Genomic DNA, 10,283 nt, shown 5'->3' with positions numbered 1-10,283 from the left:
GTCCTTGCAGGGCAGTGTGGACAGTAGGAAAGGTTTCTGGGGGCCGATGGACATGATGTCTAAACAGGAGAGGAAGGCAGGGTGAACACAGCCTGCCGACCCCTTCTGGGCACGTCACTTCTTCCTGGAGACAAGAGGAGGTCCTCCCCTCAGCCAGCATGGGCCACGCTTCCCTCTCTCTGATCTCTGGGCCACATTTTCTTTGCCACCTGGTGCCATATAACAAGAAAAGTGACATCACATTCTCCAGCCAAGGGCCTGGGAGCCTTCCAAGTGCTGGGGGAACACAGTGCTGTCTCTGCTGCCAGCTCCAGCGAGGTTGGCAGGGGCCCTGAAACCAAGAGGCCACCTCTGCCTCACAGCAGACCTCAGTAATCCCTCAACGGCAGTCACTGGCCCTCAGGCCTGCTGCCCCTGGCCAGGCAGTGGCTGTTTTGCCTCATCGAGGCCAGTGACACTGTCCAGGAGGCCGTTTGACCAAGGGAAGTCATGCAAGACCAGTCTTTATACGCAGCGGTGCCCAGAATTGGTGCTTGGTGCTGTGTGTGTGTGTGGGGGGGGGGTGGAGGGAGATGGGAGAGCCTGCGCTTGGCTGCTCACTGATCTCAGGACCTTAGGTAGGTCATTGAATCTCATGAGCCTCGGTGTCGTCCTCTGTAGAATGGGGTCAGGCTAATGAATGCCTTTCTCCCCAGCTGGTTGGGAGGACTGAGAATGGGAAGCCATTATTTTAAACATAAAGCTTGAAGCAAGTGTAAGACCTCTCAGGCTGACCATGGTCCCGTTGGAGGCAGTTATTGAGGCTGGGCTACAGGTGTGAGGGGGTGGGCGGCCTGAGGCTCCTGGGAGAGAGGCCCTTCAGCTGGACGTGAAAGCTGCCAAGCCCATGCTCAGGTCGTGGAGGAGGGAAAGCGGCGTGAGGCCCCGCTGCATGGATGAGGCATTGAGGCTCTCAGAGGGGCAGGGCTTGTTCAGGGGCACAGGCTCGTGTCTCCTCAGGCCACCTCGCTGTGGGCAGCCCTTGGGCCTGCCCCAGGGAGCGCACATTCTCAGGAGATAGCCCAGCCCACATGTCCTGGCCCCAATCATGGTGTTTCCCATCCCTGTGGAGAAGGCAGGGCCTCCCTGGTGAGGAGGGGCCTCTGCAGCGTGGCACCTGCATCTCCACCCCTCAGCGAGCAGAGGCAGGGGCAGCTTGGGGCTGGGGCTAAGACAGGGCAGCCTGGCCACAGAGGGGAAGTGATGCAGTGGGAAAGGACCTGGCCTTTGAGTCCCACTGACAGGGTCTGTGGCCAACCTGCAGTGTCACCTGGGGCAGCTCACTTCCTGTCCCTGAGCCCCACAGCCTCTTGAGGTTCTTGTGAGGCTCAGAGAAACCAAAGAAACTGACACCTCCCGGGCCTGCCTCATGTCTGCCCTTCACAGATGGTGGCCTGGAGGGTTGGCCGGTTGTGCCCAGGGCTGTGGTGGACGAGGCGAGCTCTGGGGAGTTCTGAGATAAAGCCCCGCCACAGCTTGCCCCGCCCCGTCCACACAGCTGGTGCTGGGCCAGGCCCACCTGCAGAACGCTGATAAAAAGGGACCCTTTCTACCAGACACCTGCCGGCTTAACCCCCCTTCCCTCAGACTCCCCTGGGGCCACAAGGGACAGGCAGAACATCATTGTGAAAGGACTTCAGCGGACGCTTGCAGACCCAAGGGACAGTGTGGTGGGCTACTAGGCCCTGAATACCCCAAATCTCATCTGAGTCCCACCTGAGTGTGATCTCAGAGACTGGGGGCCACTGAGGGAGAGTGGATGGACAGTCCCCAGCGCCCCTGACCTGGACAGGAGGCAGCCTTCCTTGGGGGGCCGCCTTCTGACATCGGGGAATGCCAAAAGCATTTGTGCGGCCCCAGGAGCTAACATTTGCTAGATGCCTGGTCTGATCGCATAATAGCCCTGTAAGGCCAGGCCCAGAGGGGGTCCCCAGCACTTGGTCCTCTCCTATGCTGGGCCACAGGCTCCTTCAGGGCCATCGTGTGCCGACAGGGCGAGGACCCCACAGATGTGTCGTGGGAGCGGGCTGAGGGGCTGCCTGGCTCCTCCCTTAGCCTTCTGAGCTTGCTTTCCTCTTTGTAAAACAGGAATCGGATGTCACCTCCCCCGCACGGTTGAGGCCAGGGGTGCGGGTGTGTGCAGGGCACAGGGCCAGGCAGGTGGTGAGAGCCGGCGCTGTGCTGCCATTTTCCTGGTTGCTGCGCCATTCCCTAAGCCTTGCGTGCTCCTCCCCAGACGTTCTCAGGGGTCACTCCCACCCCCATCCCTCTGCTCCACGGGGCGTTCCCCGACTCTCTGGCCCTCCCTGGCACCCTTCCCTCCTGAACTTTTCTCCCCAGCACTTCTCACCAGCTATATGGTTTCACCGTTTGGGTTTTGTCCCTGTGGCTCCCCAGAACCTGAAACAGTGCCTGGGGTATAGTAGTTCTCAGTAAGTGTTTGGTGAATGAGTGGAGGGGTCTGCACACCAAGTCGGCTTGAGCAAACACAGGGCCAACAGCCTGCAGGGGACCCAGAGCCGGCAGGCTCCTTGTTTCTCCTGTGCGCTACCCTGAATGAGGCCCGAGGAAGGGACAGCCCCTGGGGAGGCTCCCAGCTCTTCTCCCTCTGACCTCCCATGCCCCCCCCCCTCCCCGCTTCACAGCCTCCTTCCATCTTCAGGCCTGGCCCCCCAGAGGCGGGGACTGAGAGGAAAAGGGGCTGGGTTCTCCTTTCCGAACTGCCATACAGGCATAAAGGGCCTCCACCCCCCACCCCAGGGCCCCCTTGGAGTGCTGGATTGTGTGCACACACATGCATGGGTGCATGTAGGTGGCGAGAATGGGGGCTTCAGGATGGGTGTGGATTTCGTAACTGCTTCATGGCAGGGCATGACCTGTCCTTGTATAGCTTGGGCTCAAGGGGAGAGCCCCTGGCCCTACCAGGACTTTGTACTGACCCCCCCTGGCTCTCCCACCCCTCTCCCAGTGTCTAGAGGCCCAACATCACACCCTTCCCACTGCCCCCAGTACGGGGACGTCCTAGCAGTGTTCTATTTGTAACAGCGAAATACTCCCAAGGCAGAGGGCATCTACTCGGGGTGGGGTCACTGTACAAAATAAGATGGAGAGAGGTGACAGGCAGCACAGGGGCCTGGGGCTGAGGCAGATGGGAAAGGCCAGCAGAACCGTCCCCACTGTGTGGCCCCCTTCATGAAACATACAACCTGTTTACATGCACACACACGACAATTTAAAGGCACCAAACAAGTGGCTCAATTGGTTAAGAGCTCGCTCAAGAGTTTGAGCTCTGAGCAACAGCGGTTCGAGTCCAGCCCGAACTGAGCAGCCACTGAGCTGCCAACAGGTAGCAGGATGGCTCAGCTAAAAAAAAAAATAAATAAATAAATAAATAAAGGCACCAAACAAGACTGGAATGAAAGACTCCAAAGTGAAAAGAGACTCCTTCTGGGCACACCAAGGAAATGCCTGTGCTTACTCATAGACCATATTGTTTGAGGGTTCTTTCATGAGCCTGTGTTCAGCTATTACAGAATTACATATAAAACTAATTTTTAAGTACGGGGTGTATTCCGGCTCTCAGAGCACTTTCACATCCAGATCTGGGGGGCTGGGCCTATCTGCCCCTAGGGACTACCTGTCCCATGGCACTGAGCTTGTCCAACAGGCCCTGCATTTCCTCACTTCCCCCACCCTGTCCCCGAGGCATGAAGGGAACAGGCCATGCTTCACGGTCAGCTGGACACAGACCCCATCCAGGCCCCTCATGTGCTGGGTCATCTCTGTCCCTCAGAGCCCCATTTCCCCATCTGAAAAAAGGGCCATCATTATAGTACTAGTGTCAGAGCCACTGGGAGGGTGTTTTTGGGGAAGGGGTGGGGGAACGATCAAGGGAGACTCCCTTCTCCCTGACAGACCTCAAATTAATCATCCTTTAAAAATATTCATCAGTGAATGAAAACTTGAGAATACTAAGAAACAGACTCCATCAGAAGGGTTTTTCAGCAAGAGTCCCTTATTTTCTACTCAAGACTACATTGAGGTGATGACATAAAGTTATTTAAAGTAAAAACTATTAAAAGAGCAAGGAAAATTTGCAAGAACCACATTGATTTTAGAAACTTTTCCTCTTATCTCAGTCAAAAAGTGATATAGAAGATTTACATAAAGAAGCGAATAAACGTGACTTAAGAGCTATGAAAAAAGAAAAGAATACACTGAGGAATAACCTAACATTTAGCACATTGGTCTGATGGTGAAATTTCTCTCTTTAACTGCCAAGCCATCCTCGCAGAGACTCGAGGCCTCCCCCTTCCCCATTTAGGAGGCACAAGTGAAAAGGTTTGTCAGGGTCAGGCACCTGCTCACCACCAACACGAATCCCACAGGCCTTTCACTGTTGCCAGCTTTGTCCTCGGCACCTGCCCTGTGCAGGCGCCCATGAGGCACCCAGTTGACATTTGTGTCAAATGAGTACCTTGGCCTCTCCCTCAGAGCTACCTGCGCCAACGTGCAGATCGACAGCTCTCCGGCTCTGGCTTGGGGCCTTGAGGGCCACCTCCTCTGCTCTCTCTGCCTGAGGAGTCAGGGGTAGCTCATGTAAATAACCCCAGACCTGGCCCACCGTCTCCCAGGGACAGGTTCCCCACTCCTGGGTTCCCACGGGCCTCTGCCTGCTCAGCCTGAATGTCTGGCATGAGGATTAAATAAGGGATCTGCAGTCCTGAGGGTGACAGGTGATGGTACTAGTGGTATTGGGGGAAGGGATTGGGGCCCAATCTTCCCACCTTGCGCCCACCCTTCTGCCCCATAGGAGGGCATTCCCTGCCTAGGCTCCTCTCCCGGCGCCTGGCCCCTCCACCCCCTCACCACACACCCACACCCACGTCCACACCCACCACCCCAGATCCGCTTCTCCTTTGCAGCTGCCCCACCGCCTACACCTTCCTGCCACAGAGTTGCTGGCCCGTGGGCCGGGGCTGGGAAGGCAGTGGTCCAGGGCTCCTCAAGGTCGGGCAACTTAGGGTTCTGTGTGAGTCCTTGGGGTTCCCTGATCCAGAAAGTTGGGAGCCAGCCTTGCTCCCCTCATTCCATAGCATTACTGGCTCCTCCTGAACAATGGCTAGATGGTTCACCTGCCCTGGACCATAGTGGCAGCCTCTTTGCTGCTCCGCTCACCTGTCCAGTCTCTAACGTCACAGCTGCCAGAGACACGGGGTCCCCTCTAAAGCTCTACTTAGAATCTCTCCCTCCACTCAGACACCTCCTCACGGCTCATCTGCAGCCGCAGGAACTCCCTCCCTCCACAGCACCCCCAAGGTCAGAGGCCATGCCTGTACCCAGAGCAAGCTCCCCCTTTCACCTCTCTATACCTGTGCCTCTGCCTGGAAGGTTTTCCTCCCCCTTGCAGCTGCTAAAGATCCACTCCTGTCCCCAAGCCTTCTCCCTGTCCCCTGGACAGTTACTCTTTCCTCTGTGCCCCCAGCCCTAGAGTGCTTAGGGGGCTGGTATGGCCCACCAGAAGGCACTAGCCTGCATCCATGCTGAAGCCTTCTGTCAGCCGCTGCCCTGAGATGTCAAGGAAGGAAAGCCCAGGGAGCCTCTGTGTGTGTGTGTGTGACTCAGTCTGACAGACACGGGGTGAGAGACAGGTGGGGGAACCCAAACACTGAGGAGTAGAGACAGACAGGAGGGGCCTCAGTGAGACATAGGTGTGAGCAGCCCAGGACACACACAGTCCTGGGGGAAAAAAGTCAGGGTGGGTGGGCCGCCTACTTGGCTTCGGTCTGTCTGTCCATCTCTTGATCTGAATCTCCTTCCTGCTTAGGATCTGGAGACCGAGCCGTCCCTGGACCCTTGTCTGTCCTCCCCCCATACACCCTCTGTGCCTTCCACTCCAGCCAGGGGTTCCTTGCTAACAGAGATCTGACTGTCCCTGCTTAAAGCTTTCTGTGGCTCCCCAGCCTTCAGGCCAGTGTCTGAGCTCCTTAACCCACAGTCAAGGCCCCAGGCCTGCCCTCTGATCCTGGCACTCCCTGGCCTTCGTACCTGGGCCTTGAGGCCTTTGCTTACACTAGCCCTCTTCCCTATCATGCTCCCCTAGACATCACTCCATTCTAGCAAACGACTCATTCTCTCCACAAAGCCTTCCTGGGCCCTCCAGCTCTCCAGCCCTCCGTGGTGCTGACCTGCACTGGCTGCCGTGAGGCATGTCTCTCCCGTCACCACCCCCAGTGTTGGCACTCAGGATGTGTTTGGTGAACTGAACCAGCTCTGTCTGAGAAGGGCAGGAGGGCTCCCCAGAGAAGGAGGCAGGTGGGGTGCGGAGTGAGACGGCTGGTGGGGATCACCTGGGGCTATGGGCTGGCCTGGGGAGTAGGACAGAGGAGGCCCGCCGTGGGAGGTGGGGGAGGGGGCATCCTCCGCTGGCCAAGAGCAGGCCGGGATGTGAGCCCCAGCCCTGTCCGAGTGCCCAGCAGAGGGCCCTCCCAGCCGGACGATGGCTGAGCGGGTGAATGGAGAAACCACAGGTAGAAAGAGAAGGTCTGGGGTGCAGGGCCCTAGCGCCCAGGCTGAGAGTGGTCCCACCCCAGCGGTCCCACCCCAGCAGGCAGGAGGGCGGAGCGAGGGTAGTGGGCGGTGGCCCCTCCTGGTTTCCTCCCCCTGGGGCAGCAGAGGCGACTCAGTCCCAGCTGGGTGTGTGTTGGTAACAACAGCATGAGGCGAGGGGCCAGGAGCCGGAGAGATGGGGACGGGCTGGTCCCCACGCAGTGCTTCCAGGCCGAGTGCTTTGACAAGCTGGTCCGCAAATGCATAGACTGCAAGCTCCTCCGGACGCCGAATCCTACACCGGGTAAGAGCCAGGCGATTCCGACGGCTGCCCCAAAGGGCGGCCTCCAGGAGGAGGGGGAAGGCGCTGCCGCCACGGAGGACGCCCCGTCTGCCAGAGCCCAGGCACAGCCCGCCCCACGGTCCCAGGACGTTGGGGCGNCCTTGAAGACTGGGGCTAGCCCAGTCTTTTCCCCCGGGGTGATGGAGAGACAACGGGAGGGCGCCGGCCAGGCGATGCCCATCATCATAGGTGTGGGGACGCCCCAAGACCCCAGCCCCGGCGTCCAGGAGGTCTGGGACCAGGGCGCGCGCTCTGGGGTAAACGCTGTGCCCTAGGCGGCGCGGAGGGGATCCACACTTCGCCCTGTGCAGCCAGCCGCTCTGCTGGAAGTTTTCTTCCCATTTGACTGGCGGGAAAATCGGGGTTCAGAGAGGGGAAAGGGCCTGCCTCGTGTCACACCTCTCTGTCTCGATCAGAACTAACGGAGGAGAGGAGCAGGAGGCGGGAAGTTGGGGGCGGCAACAACCTTCCCGCGTCGCCTTTGTCGCCTCAGTTCCCGCACCTGTGAAACCTTGACGCTACCGCGACGGGCCTGTTGCCCAAAGCTAACAGCCCCGAGGGCCGTAGCTGAGTCGCCTGGCGCGCACAGTTGCGAGAAACGATTTGAGGAAGCCTTGGGGTGAGGTGCCCCGGCTTTCTTCCCGCGCGCACTCCCGCCCCCGCCCGCCCGCCCGAGCCCGCGCGCAGCCGGAGCCGCAGCCAGAACGCGGGCAGCGCGGAGCCGGCGGCGGGAGGGCAACAGTGCGGGGCGGCACGCCCGCTGGGCTGAGCGGCCCAGGGCCGTGCGCAGGCGAGGACCCGCCGCCCCGACCTGGGGGCGTCCTAGGGCGCAGACTGGCCGGCTCGGGTCCGAAGTGAGCCCGGGAAGAGGACGCGCCCAACTGCCCCAGGAGCTCCGGGTCAAGCCCACCAGGGTCTGGAGTGCTAGGGGGGAGCCTGACGGCCGAGGAGGCGTCCGCCGGGAGCCCCGCCTGCGAGGCGGGCCCCGCGCGATCCCTGCGGGCGAGAAGGAGCCGGCCCGGCGGCCGGGCCGTAGGAAGCCGCGGCGCGCCGCCATGCGCGGGGCACTGTAGCCGAAGGNCCCGAATTTGGGGCGAGTTGTGGGGGCGGGTTGCGCCGCAGAACGCCTCCCCCCGCGCTCTAGGCTTGGAGCTGACCTCGGTGTTGTGTCCAAGGAACCCGCAGGCCGGCGAGGCCAGGGCGGGCCTTTCCCGGGTGGACGCACTGTGTGGCCTCCGCCGAGCCCTATCCTCTCTGGGTCTGTTCCCGTGCTATGGTCTTGATGGCCATCTAAAGACCTGCACGTGCACTGAGGCCTTTGGAGGGTCGTGAAGGGGGAAACTAATGGGGGTACTCTAGGCAGAGGGATAAACTGTGGCGTCTGGAGGCAGGGGAGGAGAGGGGCGGATCAGAGAGTGCTTGGGGAATTGGGACAGGAGGCTGAGTCCCAGCTCCCAGCACCCAGATCACACCAGTCCCTTGCAACATCAGGAGCCCAGGCACCCCCTCCCTCCCACAGGCAGCTGGAGCCTGAGTCAGAGCTGTCTCTGGGAGACAAAGGAGCCTAGCTCCCCCCCACTCCTAGGCCCCCTCCCAGTACTGTGTTAGCAGGAAGTTCATAGTCCCCTGTGCTAGCAGGGAGTCCATAGTCCCCACAATATCTGTCTCTATCATCAACGAGGAAATGGAAGCAAAATGGGCTTGGGGATGATGCCTTTGAGATTGTGGATGGTACCCACAATGGTGATCACCAGCTAGCTTCCCAGCACGGAAGTGGTAGCATCTCCCATGAAGCTGCCTATGACTGGGTGCTTCTTAGTTGGCTTCTCCCTACTGCCCTGTGAAAGAGGTGCTAGCAGCCCATGTTGCAGATGAGAAAACTGAGACCTAAAAAGGTTGAATGGCCTTATTAGAGCAGAAATTGCAATCCACATTAGTTTGGCTCCAAAACGAAGGATAAGTAAAAACTCTCAGTGTGAAGGGCTGGGAAGGCATTGCAGGAAGACAGAACTGCCTGAGGGAAGCCCCAGGGCTCATGCAGGAGTTAGGGTATGTCAGGCATTGCTCAGGTGTTCAGTCAGGCACTGGGTGTGTTGTCAGGGTGTAGGAACACTTCCTTAGGCTCTGGGTCAGGGTCCTCCAGCTGCTCTCTCTGTTTGTACTGAACTGGCCAGAAGGCAGGTTTGGGGCTCACAGTGCAGGTTCCAGGCCAGACCCTGGCCCTTCCTGGCAGTATGTCAGTCATAGCAAGTCATTTCCCCTCTCTGGGTCTTGGGTTTTTCTCTAGGAAATCCCAAATTCCCTGACTCAGGGCTGGGCAGACTGGTCACTCACCATTTAAAATGGGGATACTGAGGCCCAGGCTTTCTTTATGTGCACAACCTCTCAGGACACCCTGAGCCTTGTACAGTCACAGCTGGGCACTGNCTAGACTGAAGAACAAAAGGACAGCAACTTGTCTGTTTCCCTTCCCCCAATTCCCCAGCACTGTTCCCATCCCCCAATTCCCCAATTAAAAAAAAGTCTTAAAAAAGAAAAAAGACAATGACTTGACTTGGAGCTGATGGGTCCTTGAAAAACACACTGTTTCCCAATAAAAAAATTTCTTTAAAAAAAAAGGGGGATTTCAGTACTATCCATGGTTTCAGGCATCCCATGGGGGTTTTGGACCCGTTTCCTACAAATGAGAGAGGTAAACTGTATATTGTAACTGATGCAGTAGCACCTCCTTGTACATAAATCTTTCCCTGAGTCTGTTTCCCAGGAGATTTGTTGCAACCAAAGGCCTTGACCTTTTAAATGCTCCTGTTTGTCCGTGAGCGGGAATTATACAGCCCATTTTGCTGATAGGAAAAAAAAGGCCCAGAGAGGTGAAGGGACCTGGCCCTAGATAACGATAAGCAGTGATGGAGCTGGGCTTGACTTGACCCAGGCGCCCGCTCCTGCCCTGTGCGCCTGCACAGGAAGTCACTGGCCCAGGTGCCCTCCTTAGGAGCTGCTGACTCCATGGATCGACTCCAGGTTCTACTCCTTATTTTCATCGCTACTCAAAGTTTTCTCTCTCCAACTGGTCTCTTTTTGTATTAAGAGGGATCCAAGACAGATTCTGGAAGAACCGCTTGTTGGGATGGAAACTGAGAGAAGCAGTCCCCCTCCCCCTAGCCTGTGTGTCTTGCCAATTTTTCCTGAAGGAGGGTCTGGTTTCCCCAAAGTCCCCAGGGCCCTGGCAAGTGGGGGTGGAGCTGGCTGAAGTCTCAGTTCCTCCTGGGGTTTCCTGCAGGCACCTTTCACTTCCTGCCCTGCAGCCCCGGATTCAGAGCTCAGGGTGGGGGTAGGGAGGCCCAGCTGGTGA

General features: G+C 58.4%; 1 protein-coding gene across 2 annotated transcripts in view; it reads left to right on the top strand.

Annotated features, from left to right (window-relative positions):
• Nucleotides 1–4,934: 4,934 nt before the first annotated feature.
• Nucleotides 4,935–10,283, top strand: part of TNFRSF13C (TNF receptor superfamily member 13C) — a 16,412-nt gene continuing 11,063 nt past the window's right edge. Inside the window, exon 1 of one of the 2 annotated variants that reach the window (XM_019633881.1) lies at nucleotides 4,935–6,892. In XM_019633881.1, the coding sequence (XP_019489426.1) occupies nucleotides 6,757–6,892 (136 nt within the window). In that variant the 5' untranslated portion in view covers nucleotides 4,935–6,756. The remainder of the gene's footprint in view (nucleotides 6,893–10,283) is intronic. The other variant, XM_019633882.1, reaches the window with a different exon arrangement.

Source organism: Hipposideros armiger, unplaced genomic scaffold, assembly GCF_001890085.2.
Source record: "Hipposideros armiger isolate ML-2016 unplaced genomic scaffold, ASM189008v1 scaffold_1430, whole genome shotgun sequence".
Classification (NCBI taxonomy): Eukaryota; Metazoa; Chordata; class Mammalia; order Chiroptera; family Hipposideridae; genus Hipposideros; species Hipposideros armiger.
The sequence above is the reverse complement of the archived record's forward strand: the minus strand, read 5'-3'. Positions and strand labels throughout refer to the sequence as shown.